This window comes from Dendrobates tinctorius, unplaced genomic scaffold (genome assembly GCF_039654945.1).
Source record: "Dendrobates tinctorius isolate UK_male_01 unplaced genomic scaffold, ASM3965494v1 ptg000151l, whole genome shotgun sequence".
NCBI classification, from domain to species: Eukaryota; Metazoa; Chordata; class Amphibia; order Anura; family Dendrobatidae; genus Dendrobates; species Dendrobates tinctorius.
The window spans coordinates 25,940,044-25,958,119 of record NW_027361818.1 but is presented as its reverse complement, the minus strand read 5'-3'; the positions used below and the strand labels follow the sequence as shown (position 1 = coordinate 25,958,119).

The following is an 18,076-nucleotide window of genomic DNA, read 5'->3' as shown; positions in this document are numbered from 1 at the left end:
ATAATCAGCTGACACCCGGCAGCGATCAGCCGGGCTCCCCCATGAGCACGGCTGATTGCGTATGACGTACTGTCCCGTCCATGGGCATTAAGGCACAGGGCACATGGACGGTATCGTGCATCAAATGTCAGGAATGGGTTAATTAAACCTGAAGACAAGTTACAAATTCAATAAAATAGTCTATTCATGTACTTTGTGAATTTATGACTGGCATAACTTCCTGCAAATGTTTTTGTTTATTGTCTTTTTTTGTGGATTATCTTCATAAAATGTTGCTTAAAAAATTTCCATATCACAAGGATAAATGTTTTCTGTGCGGCTTTTCTAATGTCTCTGTTTCTCAGACTGTATATAATAGGGTTGATCAGTGGAGTAAACACAGTATATAGCAGGGATAGGATTTTGTTGATGGTGACTGATTGTTTTTTAGGTACAACATAAACACTGAATATAGTCCCGTAGAATATGGAGACCACCGTGAGGTGGGAGGTACAGGTGGAGAAGGCTTTCTGTCTACCGGTACTGGATGGAATCCTTACAACTGTTAAGACAATATAAGTATATGAAGCTATAATTATAGTGGTTGGGGCTAATATATTTGGAATGCCTACTATATAAATCTCCAAATGGACAATAAAAATGTCTGAACAGGCAAGTTCTTGAAGAGGAACAAGGTCACAGAATAAATTGTCAATGATATTTGGACCACAAAAGTTTAGTTGCGATGTTGTAAGGGTGTAGATCAAGTTAAAGGAAAATCCAAACAACCAACAGAAGACGGTCAATATCACACAATACCCACTTGTCATGATAGAGGCGTAACGGAGAGGATTACAGATGGCTACATATCTATCGTAGGACATCACAGCGAGAAGAAAACCTTCAAATGCTTCTGAGGAACAGAGGAAATACAATTGGGTGATGCAATTGGTAAAAGCAATGGTCCCCCCATTATTCAGTAGAATGTATAGCATACTGGGAATAATGGTCATGGTCAATAAAATGTCACCGATGGAGAGTTGTGAGATGAAGAAGTACATTGGAGTGTGGAGGTTCTTGCTGGTGGACACCAGGGTGATGATCAGGAGGTTCCCACATAATATCAAACAATAAACCACAAAGAACAAACTGAAGAGGAAAAGTCTTAAACTTCTGCTGACTTGAAATCCTAAGAGGATGAATTCTGTAACCACCGTCCTGTTCTGCATGTAGACTGGGAAAGTGGAAGTTATAACCTGTTATATAAAACAAAGATAATGTTTTCCCTTCACCTTTCAATCTTCTGCTCCTATAATTTCTCTTTTCGTATAATTGTTATTCGCTTTCTGATCCTATAGACCCTGTGGTACTGATGTATCTATCAATATAACATGATAAGATGCAGACATTATGATCTTAAACCCAACATTGATATAATTACTACAACTTTATTAGAACTTCATGATTAGTCAAACACAATGGATGTCTGACTAATCTGGGAATGTTTACTAAAAAAGTAGGCTAAGAAGAGACTTAATAGCTGTCTACAAACATCTGAATGGCTGTCATAGTGTAGAGGGAGCACCATTACTCATATTTTCACAAGGAAAGACTAGAAGCAATGGGATGAAACTGAAAAGGAGAAGATACAGATTAGATATTAGAAAAAAAAATGTTGACAGTGAGGGTGATCAATGAGTGGAACAGGCTGCCACGATAGGTGGTGAGTTCTCCTTCAATGGAAGTCTTCAAACAGAGGCTGGACAGACATCTGTTTGAGATGGTTTAGTGAATCTTCAGATGTTGTATTAGTCAATGACTGATGAAGAGACCTGAGGAGTCTCGAAAGCTTGCAATTTGTTACCATCTTTTCAGTTAGCCATTACAAGGTATCAACCACTGAGGACTCTCAATTCTGAATATGCTTCTTATTATTATGACGTATAAGACACTTGGTAACAATGATTTCATCTTTCGGGGCATTGCTAGACCAATGTTTCTCACATCAGGAATGTCTTTGCTCTTCACAGTCATTTTCACATTATTTCTTCTCGTTGCTCTACAGGATGGATAGTAGTGAAGTCGGCTTAGAGCGGACATGAAATATAAGAATGGGGTTCATTATCTGTGGATATTTATGGATTACATGAAGACAAATTGCCAGGTAGAAGAAGTCCCGGGAGATGTTTCTTCTCTGATTAGTCTCCAGTGTTCCAGTCAATAGAAAAAAAGAATAATAAATCTGTAAGTCATCAGCATTAGTTAACAATCCCAAAACATATTTTTACATTCTTAAAATGCAGTGTATAACAAAGTTATCCATAAAGTTATGTAAAAAGTCATACATAGTGAAGAAATTAGCAATGTTGTACTAATTAACCCCTTTAAGACAAAACCTGTTTTCACCTTAATGACCAGGCCAATTTTTACAATTCTGACCACTGTCACTTTATGAGGTCATAACTCTGGAACGCTTCAATGGATCCCGGTGTTGCTGAGAATGTTTTCTTGTAACATATTGTACTTTATGATAGCAGAAATATTTCTTCGATATGACTTGCACTTATTTGTAAAAAAAAATGGGGATTTGTGAGCCAGTGTGCTATACACCTTGAGCTCCTGTCTGCACGTTTCCCCTCAGAGTGGACCAAGGTGGGATTCATAGTATGCCTTCTGTCAGACAGGGCGTTGGAGTGGACCACGGTGCTGTGGGAGTGTGACGATCATGTGGTCTAGAGTGCGCCACAGTTCCTGAGCACTCTGAAACAGGTCTTCTTGGGACGTTGAGTCACCCATGATACAGTGCTCCAGTTGCGCTGGCACGGACACAGGGCTCGTCCATGGTCAGCCATTTTGCCGTCCATTTCCGGACTTTAGTATCTGAGCTGAAGTGGCCGGACAAAGTCCTTATCCCTGTATTTTGGAGGGGACAGGCTGACCATGTGAAATATGCTTTGGCCACTAGGGAGATTCCCGCCACACTGGAGGAGCTAATAGCAATTTCCACTCACATCGACTTTTATTTTAACGAGCGAAGGTTGGAGCGAGCCCAATGCAGGCAGAGGTTTCGGCTTGCTCCCGCCTTTGCCAAACCTCTGGAATCTCTGGTCCAGGCATCAAAGCCACATAAGGCCATGGAGATGTCACGAGCAGGGTTTAAGTCCCGGACTGCTCGTGCACTCAAGGTCTGTCATGTCTGCCGGCAGTCAGGACATCTTGCCTCCAGATGTCCTCAGCAGTCGGGAGAACGTCCCCATTTAGTGACCGTAGGAGGTGGTTCAATAGACACAGCGGCGCTTTCCTCCAAACTGTCCTTCAAGGGGACAATTAACATTGGCCCATCCACTCATACGGTAGAGCTTTGCGTGGATTCTGGGGCGGAGGGCAACTTTATGTCTTCTGCCTTTGCCCAATGACACGCAATTTCTCTGGTGATGCTCACTAAACCAGTGACCGTATGAGTGGTAAATGGATCGACACTGCCCTTGCAGATAACTCATTAGACCATTCCATTTACTCTATCCATGTCTCCATCCCATCAGGAGATCATCTCCCTGCTAGTGATTCCAGAGGGAATTGATGAGGTCCTCTTAGGGATACCATGGCTACACTACCATTACCCTCATATAGAGTGGTCCTCAGGCAGAATTCTGGGATGGAGTGGAACCTGTGAGGGTAGATGTCAGAGGGAGTGCGTTCAGGTTGCTACTACAGAGGTACCCGCAGATCTTTCCTCTCTCCCCAAACACTATTGGCCCTATGCGGATGTGTTCTCCAAGAAGGCTGAGGAGACCCTCACCGCCCCTATGACTGCCCTATTGACCTTTTGCCTGGTGCTGAGCCTCCCCGGGTTTGAGTCTATCCAATATCTCTCCCACAGAACAAGGCAATGACTCAGTACATCCAGGAGAATCTGGCAAGAGAACTACATCCTTGCATAGATTACAGGGGTTTTAATGCCATCACCGTTAAGAACAAGTACCCTCTGCCCCTGATATCTGAGCTATTTGATAGGTTGCGGGGAGCGAGGGTTTTTACTAAACTTGGTCTGCAGGGTGCTTACAACCATATTCGCATCTGTGAGGGGGACGAATGGAAGACGACATTTAAAGAGAATCTGTCACCCCCCAGAGCGTTTTTAAGTAGAAGAGCCACCTTCAGCAGCACTAAGGCTGCACTCTGTGTAGGCGGCTTTTCTGTTTCTGATCCCTAGTAACGCCAAAATATTGACTTTTATAAATTGCTCCCCACACCTGTATTGAGTCCCATAGGTATGGTGTGTTCCCCAATATCAGCCACCTCCCAGCTGTCCATCATCCCCCTGTTGTATCTGTGCGCCACCTCCTCCTGTGTTGCTATTCCATGCCGGCACCTGCGCTGTGCCAACAGTTCTCAGGCATGCGCAGTGCGCGCTGCCAGGGAACTGACAGCAGGCTATCGCGCCTGCATGTTTCGGAGGTCCCAGATCCCTCCCCGCAGTGTGTTATGATTTATTCACACTGTGGGGCTGGGAATCTGGTGCCTATGCAGTGAGCATCTACAGGTGCGCCTGCCCCCAACTATAGTGAACTGCTTGTGGGGAGCTCAGCTGGCAGGTCAGCTCATCAGACACTGCCGAGGGAGGAAAGAGAAAGAGGAGGAGGAGGGAGATGGGGGCAGGCGCAGCTATAGTTGCTTACTGCACAGGTGCCATATCCCCAGCCCCACGGTGTGAATACATCATAACACACTGGGGGCAGGATCTGGGGCCTCTGCAACATGCATATGTGATAGCCTGATGTCAGTTCCTGGGCAGTGCGCACTGCGCATGCCCGAGAATTGTTGGCAATGTGCAGGTGCTGGCATGTAACAGCAACACAGGAGGAGGCGGCGCACAGACACAATGGGGGACGATGGAAGGGTGGGAAGCGGCTGATACAGAGGGACACACCATACCTATGGGACTCATTATAGGTATGGGGAGCAATTTTTAAAAGTCAATATTTCGGCATTACTAGGGATCAGAAACAGAAGAGTCACCTTCACAGAGTGCAGCCCTAGTGCTGCTGAAGGTGGCTCTTTTAATTAAAAACATCCTGAGGGGGTTACAGGTTTCCTTTAACACCAGGGAAGGCCACTATGAGTATCTGGTGATGCCCTTCGGGGTCTGTAATGCCATTTTCCAGGACTTTGTAAACGATACCTTCTGGGACATGCTCACCACCTAGGTCGTAGTCTATCTGGATGATATTCTCATCTACTCTCCAGAGAGATGTTTGCAAAGTCTTTGACCTCCTATGGGCAAACTCCCTCTATGCCAAGTTGGAGAAGTGTGTGTTTGAGCAGGAGCCCTTGTCTTTCCTGGGCTATATCATTTCCGCCCAGGGATTGGCTATGGATCCTGCCAAGCTACAGGCTGTGATGGACTGGCAGGAACCCCATTCTCTCAAAGCGATGCAGTGGTTTTTAGGGTTCACTAACTATTATCGCCAGTTCATCCCCCACTTCTCAACTTTGGTAGCTCCCTTGGTAGCCCTCACAAAGAAGGGAGCAAATCCCAAATTGTGGTCGGAGGAGGTCTCCAAGGCTTCCTTCTCTATCACGTCCCACTTTGTAGCACTCCCATTTTACATTGCGCCAATGTAGATAAACCATTTATAATGGAGGTGGATGCCTCATCTGTCGGTGCTGGAGCAGTCCTCTTCCAAAAGGATCCTCAAGGTCGGAAGCATCCTTGCTTCTTTTTCTCCAAGACCTTCACACCGGCGGAGAGAAATTATTCCATCAGGGACAGGGAGTTGCTAGCTATGAATTTGGCCTTCTCAGAGTGGAGACACCTCCTGGAGGGGGCTCGTTTTCCTTTCCAGGTCTACATACACCACAAGAATTTGATGTACTTACAAACCGCCCAGCGGCTAAATTCTTGCCATGCTAGATGGTCCCTGTTCTTCTCCCAGTTCCATTTCACCATTTTCTCTGTGGGGAGAAGAACATTCGTGCCAACGCTCTCTCCCGCTCTGTAGTGTCATCAGAGGAGGAGGAGTAGGCTTGGTTAATTATCCCTTCTGAGAGCCTGAGGACCGTGGCCCCAGTTTCGCTTGAGTCTGTGCTCACGGGCAAGACTTTTATGCAACCTAATTTACAACTGGAGTTTCTCACTTGGGCTCACTCGTCCGGGGTTGGTGGACATTTTGGGGCCAAGAGGACATCTGAGCTTCTGGCGAGGATGTACTAGTGGCCGCATATGGCCCGTGACGTCGGAGACCTAATTCGGGCATGTGTCTCCTGCGCCAAAAATAGGTAATCTCAACAATAGCCTGCTGCTGGACTACTTTACCCTCTGCTGGTGGCAGACAGGCCCTGGGAATTGGTCAGGATGGACTTTGTGGTGGGCTTACCCAAGTTCAATAGCTGCACAGTCATTTGGTTAGTCACCGACCATTTTTCCAAAATGATGCACCTGGTGCCCCTTCCGCGGGTACCTTCTGCATGGGTCTTGGTGGCATTGTTAATTAAGAACGTTTTTTGCCTACACGGTATACCTGACAAGATTGTCAGTGACTGGGGTCCCCAGTTTGCGTCTCGGTTCTGGAGAAAGCTTTGTTGCCTACACAGCATTGAGTTGAATCTCTCTTCAGCTTACCATCCGAAGACGAATGAGTTGGTAGAGAGGGCCAACCAGACCCTGTTAACGTATCTGCAACATTTTGTTTTGGCCAGGCAGGATGACTGGGCATCCTTGCTACCATGGGTGGAGTTTGCACTTAACAATGCTTTAGCTGATTCCACTGGGCAAACCCCATTACTCTTTAACTATGGCTAGCATCCATGGGTTCCTGTGCCCATACCCGTGTCTTCCACCAACTCTAGGGTAGCAGACTGGGTGGTAGAGGCACGTGATATTTGGGACTGCACACAGGATGCCATCTGGGCCTCCAAGGAGAGAATGAGAGTTTCCGCCGATGCACACGGGTGCCCCGCTCCGACCTTTGCTCCTGTCAACTTAGTGTGGTTCTCCACCAAAAATATCAGGCTGCGAATTGAGTCCAGTAAGTTTGCGCCTCACTATATAGGTCCCTTCAAGGTCCTGGAACAAGTTAACCTTGTGGTCTATCATCTGGTCCTTCCTCCACACCTAGGCACTGTATCACTGACAGCTTTAAGTGTCCCTCCTAAAACCCATTCACATGTCCCGGTTTTCCGAGTCATCTGCCGGGACATCGGACTTGTCTATGGACGATTATGAGATGAACACCATTGTTGGGTGCAAGGAGGTACAAGGCAGAAAGTACTATATGGTGGACTGGAAGGGTCATGGCCCAGAAGACAGGACCTGGGAACCGATTGAGCACATTCGTGCTCCTCAGCTCATTGCAGCCTTTGAGCGTATCGAGGCCCAAGGTGAGGGGGGCCCTAGGAGGGGGGTAATGTTAGGCTTTGAGTTGCCGCCGCTGCACAGGGGGAATCTCAAGCCATACCCTCTGCTGTCTCCCATTCTTATTCAGCCGCAGAGGTTCCTGCTCAGCAGAGACGTCGGTCCCACCGTCTTGCTCAGGCTACTGTTAGGCATCTGGTTGCTGCTGCCGCCCCAGGTTCAGCTATAGCATCCAGCATTAGTCAGCAGCGAGCGGTCGCTCCTGGGACTAAGTCCTGCATTTATCCATCCGAGCATGCCTGCGAGAAGACCGCTCATTGGTGGTCGGAGGTCTCATGCTCAGGTCCTCAAGCAGCTCAGATTGGGCCATTAGCAAGGTCTTGGAAGGCTGCAATTATAAAAGGATCACTAGTATAGACCATGTGGAGTGAGTGTTGTATGCACGTATGAATGTCTCTGGTGAATGACTTAGAATGAAACCCTTACCCTTGGTATGCATATGTTGATCAGCCTTGCAAGGTAGGAGGCAGAGTCAGGGCCTAGCTTCAGTGCCTAGTAGTGGCTTTGCCTGTACGCCACTGTGCACTTTGTCTGCACTCCATATTAGCCAGTGTCTGTTAGTGGCATTCGCAGGTGCAATACGATGTGCTTAGTGGGTATAGAGATGCTCTTACCCCGTGTCCTTGGGGTAAAGTCTTGTGACCATACACTAGCGCTAACTCAACTGTGCCCTGTGACAGTTAACAGGGTACGGGATCTGTGTTATGCAGTACCGTGGCTCTGTGAAGCAACAGAGCCTGTCACTACTACACATAGGGTGGCATTTAACCTACGTGTGTCCAGTACGTTACCGCCATATTGTGTCCGCCATTACCGAGTAGCAGTTAACATCTCTGCACGGTGAACCCTGGGTTGCGAACACACCTTATTACCAACTTTATATTATTTGGTGCGTTCTGCCTGCCCTAATAGTATTATTCATCATTTTTAAAAAAGTATATGATACATTCCCTGAAAGAAAAAGAAATAAAAATATCCATAAAAATAGTCTTGGATATTTTATGAAATTTTTAATAGGTTAAGGTAAATTAGTACCTGATGAGAAAAGTTTACCTTGTCGTGGTGGCAGCTGAAATATTGTTTTAGCCCAAACAAAAGCTGTTGATTATGTATGTGAGCTGGTATTAGATGGGAACTGTTAATGTGTGATTGGTGAGGACGTGGTGCAGAAGTGGAGTTTTTCCAAAGTGGGCGTTGGGACTGTGGAGGGTTTGAGGGGTGGAGATGGAGCTGGGGTGGAGCCTGTGCAGAGTCTTAAGGGAGCCCAAAAATATAGTCTCAAGAGAGTAAAGTTTCCTTTTTTGGCCTTCAGTTTGAAAATGTCTGTGCAAGAGTTAAGCTGCTCATCAAAATATAAACTGAATCCTTGTAAATGTTAATGGGATATCTTCCAACTGATTTTCATAGATTCTGGTACAGCAGCACTGGGAGGGGATTTTGAAGATGCTCTTGGAGGAGACACATGAAAGTACTGATTTTTTTCCCTATATCATTCTTTATAACATAAGTCCACCTGAGTGGCAAGGGAAATTAAATCATCATGTGAAAAGGCAAATCTACAGTATACCCGCAAGTTCATCTTTGACATGAAAAGACAGGGCATAGTAGAAGACATCCACAAGAGCATCATTGTTTCTCCCTAAATCAGCAGACAGTGAAAGGAACTGGATGACCTAATGTCTCACTGAGTTAATTATTTGTCTTAGGCTAGTTTCACACTAGCGTATGGACGAGCTGTGGAGGGATGGGGACTTCTTCCTTGAAGCTCCGCCCCCTGTCGTGCCTCCGTTCAGCTCTGCCTACATCGGCATGTGGCCTGCGTTTTGACGGAAACTTCCCTATTCAAAATGACTAACTAGTAACTTTTCCACCAAAGCTAAAAAATTATTCTCTATCCTCCTACTTATAGATTTACCCTCTGCCTTTGACACAGTCGACCATTCTCTACAATTCATGATCCTTTTTTCCTTGGCAGCAGACTTTACCCTCTCCTGGATCTCCTCATTGCTTTCTAACCAAACATATAGCATCTCCCATTTTGATACTACTACCTCATCCACCCACTGTCTGTTGGTGTTCCTCAAGGCTTTGTCTTGAGATCCTTAATCTTCTCCATCTATACCTTTGGCAACTCATAAAGTCCCATGACTTCCAGAACCATTTATACGCTGATGACACTCAGATCTAACTCTCTGGCCCAGACATGACCCCTGATGCAGCTAGGGTGAAACGTTCATTGGGGTGCCAGGACCATACTGAAATTAAACATACACACTACTAATAATAATTTAATGTACTACCTTATGAATGTATGATCCTCCATTGCAATGCTCTGCTTTTTTAGACTATTTTTGCTTATATATTTGGATTCATTATAAAGGATTTTTTTTATTTAAGACATTAGTGCAATATTGATTTTTTTATCTGGTGGAATTATCTATACATAGATGCAACTCTAATAGTTAGTGATGCCTGTATGTTCAGCATTTTGCTGGTCTAAAGTCACTTCTCTGCTGTCTAGAATCCCAGAGCATTTATCATACCTATGCTCTTTCTTCTCATTACGTTTCCTAAAGTTCAGTGTGGCCAAAAAATAACTTAATGTCTTTACTCCATCTCACTCAACTCCTTATGTGATCTATCTATCACAATAAATAACTTCACATTTTTCCCTGTACTTGTGTGGTTGGGGCCAGGATTGGGGGTGGTCCACTGCTTACCATGTCCGGACAACACAGACACCAGGCGAAGGAAGGACAAGACGGCGTTCAGTTGTAACAGTTCCGGATTTTATTCGTCGTCCTCCTGACGACCACAACCACGCACCGCAGCCTCTTTACAGTTCTCCGTCTCCAGGCCCGGGTACCTGCACCTTTCCTCCAGTCAAAGTAACATCCCTCACGGATCTTTCGCTGGGGCTGTTCTAGCGCTTCACCTGCTTGAGGTCTTCGTCCAATCGGTACCCCCGGGGCCTCGTCTGTCCTGCAGTCCGTCGGGTCAGGGCCATCCCCCTGACTGTCTCTTTCCTGTCAGTCCCCTGGTCGAGCTCTTCGCTGTTCTCCATCTTCTGCCGAGCTCCTCCCGGGACTAGCCTCCCTGGAACCCCAACCAATCCTATTTATCCCCTCTCTCACCGGGAATTCCCCTCCTGGGTTCCTATCTCCTCGCCCCCCCCATGACTAAGCGTTTCTGAAGCCCTAAGCTGCTGTTGAGTCCTGAACTACTCCCCCTGCCATCTTGTGATCATTTCTAGGTACTGCACTCTCTTGTCTGTCTTTCCCAGCTATCACCCTGCTGTCCTTGTCAATCTCCGTCCATAGTGCACCAACCGTTCCCTCCTACTTCCAGTCAAGTCCGTCCGTCAAGTCACCTTCCCCACACTTGGAGTCTGCTGCCTTGGAGTAACCATTGATTCTGCTCTGCCTATCAAGCCACATATCAAATCTCTTACTACCACCAGTCACCTCCAACTCAAAAATATTTCCAAAATCCTTCCTTTCCTCAACCCTGAATCTTTTAAAATGTTAGTCCACGATCTCATATTCCCCTGCCATCTCGACTACTGCAATATCCCCCTCTGATCTTTTTGCTAACAGTCTTGCACTTGTTCAGCCCTTTCTTAACTCTGCTGCCTGACTAACCCACTTCTCTCCCTGCTATTCCTCTTCTTCTCCACTCTGCAAGTCCCTTTGCTGGCTCCAAATTCCTCAACATATCCAGTTCAAACTGCTAACATAGAGCTACAAAGTTGTCCATAATCTGTCTCCTCCATATATCTTTGAACCTAATGGTGTCCAAGGCTTCTCCTGAGTATTCCATATCCTCTGGAATTCTATGCCCCAACATGACCAATTATCCACCACATTCAGGACTTTCATCAGGAACATGAAAACCTGTCTCTTTAAGAAGGATTGCAGCCAGCAATTACCCAGGGTCCAGCTCACCATCAATGGAGCTGACGCATTCCACCACCCTACTGTCTCTTTCCCTCTATCCTGTAGACAGTAAAGTGGCAAGGGCAAGGTCCTCTCCCCTCTGTCTGGCATTATTAGTTTGTTCACAGTACTGTAATTTAAATTTGTATTTTGTATCTGACCACTCCTCATGTAGAGCACTTTGGAAACAATGGTGCTCTTTATATTATTTTTATTATTATTATTTATCATTATAGCATCATTTATTCCATGGATCTTTTCATTTATAAAGGGACATACATAATAAAAAAAAGTATGATTATCTTGAACAAAATGAGTCACTAACTGGTACAGGAGGAGAGAGGACTCAGCCCGCGAGGGCTCACAGTGTACAATGGATGGGTGAGGATACAGTAGGCGAGGGGAGAGCTCATCATGCAGCAGTATTGTGGTAGGAGGGTTACTGCAGGTTGTACGTTTGTCAGAAGAGGTGGGTCTTCAGGTTCTTTTGAAGGTTTCCATGGTAGGTGAGTGTCTGATATGTTGGGGTAGAGATTTACAGAATAGGAGAGATGCGCGGGAGAAATCTTGTATGTGATTGTGAGAAGAGGTGATAAGAGGGGAACAGGAAAGGAGATCTTGTGAGGATTGGAGGTTTCGTGCAGGTAAGTGACGGGAGACTAGGTCACAGATGTGTGGAGGAGACAGGTTGTGGATTTTTTTTTGTCATGGGTTGGGTCTTAAACTAGAGTTTTTGTACAATGGGGAGCCAGAAAAGGGATTAACAGAGGGGAGTGGCTGGGGAATAGTGGGGGACAGGTGGGTTAGTCGGACAGCAGAGTTTAGGATAGATTGAGCGGGTGTGAGAGTGTTAGAGGAGAAGTCGCAAAGTAATAGAGGTAGGAGATGATGAGGGCATGCACTAATGTTTTTGCAGATTCTTGGTTGAGGAACATGTGGATCCAGGAAATGTTTTTGAGTTGGTGTCAGCAGGTTGTGGAAAGGGCTTGGATATGTGGTTTGAAGGAATGAAGGGAGTCAAGGATCACCCCAAGGAAGCAAGCTCGCAGTACTGGGGAGAGTGAGCAGCCATTTACTTTGATGGGTAGTTCTGTTGGGGGGGTTGAGTCAGATCGGGGAAAGATGATTAATTCTGTATTATCCATGTTATGTCTTAGAAATCTACCAGAGAAGATGAAATACTGAACAGACATTGTAAGATTCTGGATTGTAAGGAGGTGTTATCAGGTCCAGAGATGTAGATATGTGTGTCATACGTGTGTATGAAAAGGGTAAAGATAGGTCCAAGTCAGTGATGAAAAGAAATGAGAGAAATTGTAGTAGGAGGGAATCGCCACTTGATTCAAAGGCAGAGGACAGGTACAGGAGGAGGAGGACAATGTAATGTCGCTAGGTATTGGGAATAGTTGGTTATAGGTAACTTTAATCAGGGCAGTTTCAGTGGAACTATATAGCCAGAGAATTAGTAGAAAAAGTCTCCCTCACCATTTCTATCAGAGAAAAAAATAAAAAATAATAGCAAAAAATGTGGTTTTAAAACATAACTTTTACTAGTTAGTTTCTAAAAAGAAATCTATATCCTCCATAAAATCAATGTGAATAATTTACCATCACACAAATTGCACAAATATATATTTCAACTCCCTGTTTGGGAAATATTACCAATATCTCAACTCTCTGTCCGTGAAGAGGAGTAGGTTCAGGACATTTTCACATCATATATAATATTCTGTGAACCCATATAATGCCCAAAGCCCCACCATGGGGAATTCAAAATGAGCTAATCTTACCTATATAGTCCACATGTGTTAGTGTATCAAAGAGATTTATCTGCCGCATATCATTTGCTGCAAGTTATAGAGAATAAAAAGGAACAAACTCACCAATTGTAGGTTTTTTCTCTTTTCTTTTTCTCTTTTAACCGCAATTCAAGGAGTCTGGGTCCCAGTACAATCCCTGTTATTCTGGCTGACCCTGGTACCCCAGAACTCCTGCCCTTACAAGGGCGGTCCACAGCTAGCCCTGCCACTGTCCAGCCCTCGACTGACCCTGTGTGCCAATGTAATAGAGTGCAGGAGATGAGTATGTCACCATGGAACAGATGGACCAACAGTTAAAGGGAGGTTTATTTACAGGGGATAACACTGACAAAATTAACAGTGTAAATATGAATATACTGAAAACTGGTTAAGCAGACAAAAGGCATGAACACTATTGAACAGTAATAAAGGTAATTTTCCTACGGGGAACTTATCAGTCTGAAGGGGACTTGATTGAAGGGTCACTCTTCTCCAACGTTGGTGCCGAATCACCAGCAGCGCTTGTAGTCTGAAGTACTCTGTATCCTGTGCCTTTAACAGTTTCCAGTTGAGATACGTGGGGTTCCTGCGGAGCCAGAGGGGCATGAGTCAAACGATATGCTCCAGGTCCATCTTTCCAACTCCGCAGCGGAATCAGGGGCTCTGACTTAACACAAGGGTCACCAGAACTTCGTACATGGTACAGTCTCTCTAAGCAGGTCACAGCTCTGTCACTGGGTGCAGTCTCTTTGCAGGGAAAAGTCTCAGCACAGAATGCAGTCTCTTTGCAGGAAGAAGTCTAAGCACAGAGCGCAGTCTCTTTGCAGGGAAGCGTCTTATCACAGGGGTGAGTGCTCAACCTTCCTGACACTGCAGTACCCGGCTTCACATACTCACGGTCTTTGCCCGCGGTCTCTCTGACTCTGGCGGTTGTACCAGAGGTCTCTCTCTCCCGGTCTGTGTCAGAATCCTCCCATGTCTGATGTCTGCGCTGCTCTGAGGAAAGCCCACGCACTTTCCCTGCTCTCAGCTCTCCTCCCTTCCTGTTCCTAGCTGCTGAACAGCCTGCTTTTTTGTTCCCCGGGGAACCTGCTGCCCTGCTCAATGGTTCCGTGTACGGAGCAGAAGAGGCAACTCTCTCTCGGCTCTTCCTGTACTTCACCCCCTTACATTCCCCCTCTTTGTGAGCTCACCATTCCACGGGCGAGAGTTTCTGGAGCTCCTGTTGACAATATTCCAACCCTTGTACAATTTGCTGCCAGATTAATTCGTCCTGGTTGTAGTGTATGGGGGGGTACACCCGCCATTGATCGTTCAGAGCGTCTTAATTCAGTAGAGGTTGTGGAATCAGTCACTGGAGGAGTGGAAGTCGAGGACTCCTCTGTTACTTCATAGTTTCAGGCACCAGCCTTGATTCCAGGTTCCCCAGGAGGGGTTGTAAGTCTCCCTCATCTTCGTCATCAGCAGTGGACACTGGTTCTGCTGCCGGGGGCACCGGGGCAGATGGAACCACTTGGGGATGCCTAGACAAGCAGGGATGCAACATATCCCGATGCAGTGTACGGGTGGGCAGCTCTTCACCTGTTTCTGGTTGAATCTCATAGACGGGACCCCTTCCACCGAGCCTGTCACGATACTAGTGGAGACAACTGGACACCAGTGGCTAGGTCAAAGAGACTGCAGACACAATGGGTTGCGCAAGCAATATTGTATTAGTAATCTGATAGCATAATAAGTCCAGATAAATGTTCAATCAATCTGATAAACGGTTATAGCAGAGTTGATACTCTGCGACACAGCATGCAAAGTCACTGAGCAATGCGGGCACAAGACACAGACTCTTGCAGAGCGGAGGAACACACTAGCTGGCTGGAGTTCTTACTTCACCGTAGGTGTAGTCAGGCAGAGGTTTCTGAAGTCAGGTGTTCAGCAATCACTCGATCAGCAGGCAGGGATCCAGACGTGCAGGTTGACGGAGGACTCCGCCGATAAGAGAGGACCAACAGGGATAGTAAGTCCAGGCTTGGGACTGCAGAGGCACAAAGTCCAAAACATAATACTCAAGCAATGAAACAGAACAGGTGCTGGCTTTATATACAGCTTTGGCAGGAAGCAAGATGGCCGACTTGTGAAACATCGAGATCCATGTTAACTAAGGGCAAGTCTAAGGGCAAGAAAAAACAGATTCTAGGACTAGATACTGACAGAGCCGTCGCTTCACCCTATACGGCCTCTTCTGCCACCGGTACTCCAACTTGTTGTGGGGGCACTTCTCCCTTACCAAGACTCGATCCCCAGGTCGTAGAGCTGTCCCTTCTTGAGGAGTGACCTGAGGGTGTTCCAATTCACGAGTCGGTTTTGCACCAGCTGTTGAATGGTCCGCAGCTGACGACGATGTTTTTGAACCCAGGAGTACACCCCCATCCGCGGGTAGTCCTCCTCAGGCTCCAGTGCCAATTCTGTCAGTCCCTTCCCGGGTTGGCTGAAGAACAGTGAATAGGGCACGAATCCTGTGGTACTGTGTTTACGGTTGTTGTACGCCCACACCAATTCGGGGACAGACTCAGTCCACCGCGCTTTCTGGTCCTCTTCCAGTGTCCTCAGCATCTAAATCAGGGTGCGGTTAAATCTTTCACAAGCCCCGTTCCCCTGTGGATGGTAAGGGGTGGTCCAGAACTTATCGATTTTGTACAGCTGATGTACAGTGACTCTTCCATCACCTTCCCTAGGAAGCAGGCTCCTTGATCAGAATGGATACGCTTGGGACACCCGTACACCTGGATGATGTGTTTACAGATGGCATAGGCTGCAGACTCGGCAGTCTGGTCCCGAGTGGGCGTTACTACGGCAAATTTGGAAAAGTGGTCTATCATTACTAGGCAATGCTCATAGCCCTGATGTGCTGGTCCAATCGTCAAGTAGTCTATGGCCAGTAGTTCCATGGGACTAAAGGATCTCACTATCTCTGTGGGAGCTCACTGCTCCAGCGGCTTGACTAATTCACAATTCCAGCACTGCTGGCATACCCTCTCCACCATGTTCCTCAAGTGGGGGTGGTAGAATAAACGTTGCAGCCACTGGAATGTTTTATCTGTCCCGAAGTGTGCTCCTTTCTTATGCGCCTCCTTAGCCACCTGTTCTACCAAGGACGAGGGGATGATCATCTGCAAAGCGATAATAGGTTCAGATTGTAGGTACACCTTCCTGTACATGATACTATCCTGCAACTGTAGCCGTTCCTACTGACGCAGCATATGTAACATCTCAGGGGACATAGATATCCTCTCACTCTGACTAGGCACTTGTCTGGATATGAGCCACCGCCTCAGCTGAGCTATCTCCCAATCTCCCAGTCTTCCTGCTGCTTACGGACCCACTTACCACAGGGTTGATCCAAAAAACTCTCCTGTGTCCTTTCTTGAACTATTTCCCGTGTCGCTGCCATCGTCCTGGCAGTCCCTCCAAACTCTAGAACCTCTATAGCCTCCAACTCTTCACCCCGACTGGGTGCTGGTTTCCGATAGTTCATTCGAGAAAAGGTATCAGCATGAGTATTCTCCACTCGCCTCCTGTAGGAGATGTTGTACTGAAATTTTGCCATTCATGCTACCCACCGTTGCTCTAGGGCTCCTAGCTTTGCTGTTTCGAGGTAAGCCAACGGCTTGTTACCCATACGCACATGGACTTCCGAGCCGGCTAGATACTCTGCAAACTTCTCAGTCATTGCCCACACCAGTGCCAACAACTCCAGCTTGAGTGAGCTGTAATTATCCAGATTTCTTTCCGAGTCATGTAGGGAGCGGCTGGCGCATGCTATGACTGACATGCTCCTTCTCGTCCTGCATCTGTGAAAGCACTGCCCCGAGTCCCTGTAGGCTTCCATCGGTATGTAAGATAAACGGCTGTGTAAAGTCAGCACAGGCCAACACAGGGGCCTCTGTCAGGGCTTTCTTCAGGGCTTGAAATGCTGTCTCCTGGTGCTCTCCCCAGTGTATGTTCCTGTTCTTCGCACATGAGGGTACTCCTTTCAACAATTCCAGGAGGGGATTTGCGATGCGGGTAAAGTTTTTTACAAAGCGCCGGAAGTATCCTATGAGTCCCAGGAATGCTCGCACATCCTTCACGGTTTTTAGGGTCAGCTACTCCTGCACAGCATCGATTTTCTCCTGAGAGGTCCTTACTCCTACAGCAGAGACAGCATGCCCCAGATAGTCAATCTGAGTCTGGAACAATCAATCAATCAATCAATCAAATTTATTATCGCCAAGTACATATTACATATATACAAGGAATTCTTTGTGGCAAAGAGGCAACATAATATATAACAACAGATACAACAAGTAACATCTAACAAGACAGATACAGTATATAGTCTACACATGATGATTTAATTGTTGAACAGAGAGTGGATAGAAGCTGTTCATATGGCGGTTGGTACAGCATTTGGGGACTCTGAAGCGACGTCCTGAAGGGAGTAGTTGGAATGAGGAGTGTCCCGGGTGAGAGGGATCGAATGAAATTTTCAATGCGTGGGAACGAATACTCTTATCATAAAGATCCTGGATTTTTGGTAGGGGGGAACCTATAATTCTCTCTGCTGTTCTGAAAGTCCTTTGTAAGCGGAGTTTGTCATGCGCAGTGGCTCCCCCATACCAGACTATCAGAGAGGAACAAATCCCAGATCTGATGACAGCATTAAAGGATAAGATCAGCAGATTCTTAGACAAACTATATCTTTTCAGCTGACGCAGGAAGAACATCCTCTGTTGTGCTTTTCTTATAACAGCATCCACGTTTTTCCCCCATTTAAGATCATGAGAGATGATAACACCAAGGAATTTGGTCTCTGTGACCCTAAGAACCACTTCGTCATGGATGTAGATTGGAAGTATCTCATGTTGATCTTTCCTAAAATCCACAACCGTCTCAGCAGTTTTTTTAGTGTTGAG

The 18,076-nt window shown here is 46.4% G+C and overlaps 1 protein-coding gene across 1 annotated transcript; it reads right to left on the bottom strand.

The window, feature by feature from the left end:
- Positions 1–236: 236 nt before the first annotated feature.
- LOC141050114 (olfactory receptor 1500-like) lies at positions 237–16,851 on the bottom strand. Its single transcript, XM_073546948.1, has 3 exons — positions 16,742–16,851; positions 16,509–16,696; positions 237–1,213 (listed from the first exon to the last, which is right to left on the bottom strand). The coding sequence occupies exons 1-3, from the start codon at positions 16,849–16,851 to the stop codon at positions 237–239; spliced, it is 1,275 nt and encodes a 424-aa protein (XP_073403049.1).
- Positions 16,852–18,076: the final 1,225 nt, after the last annotated feature.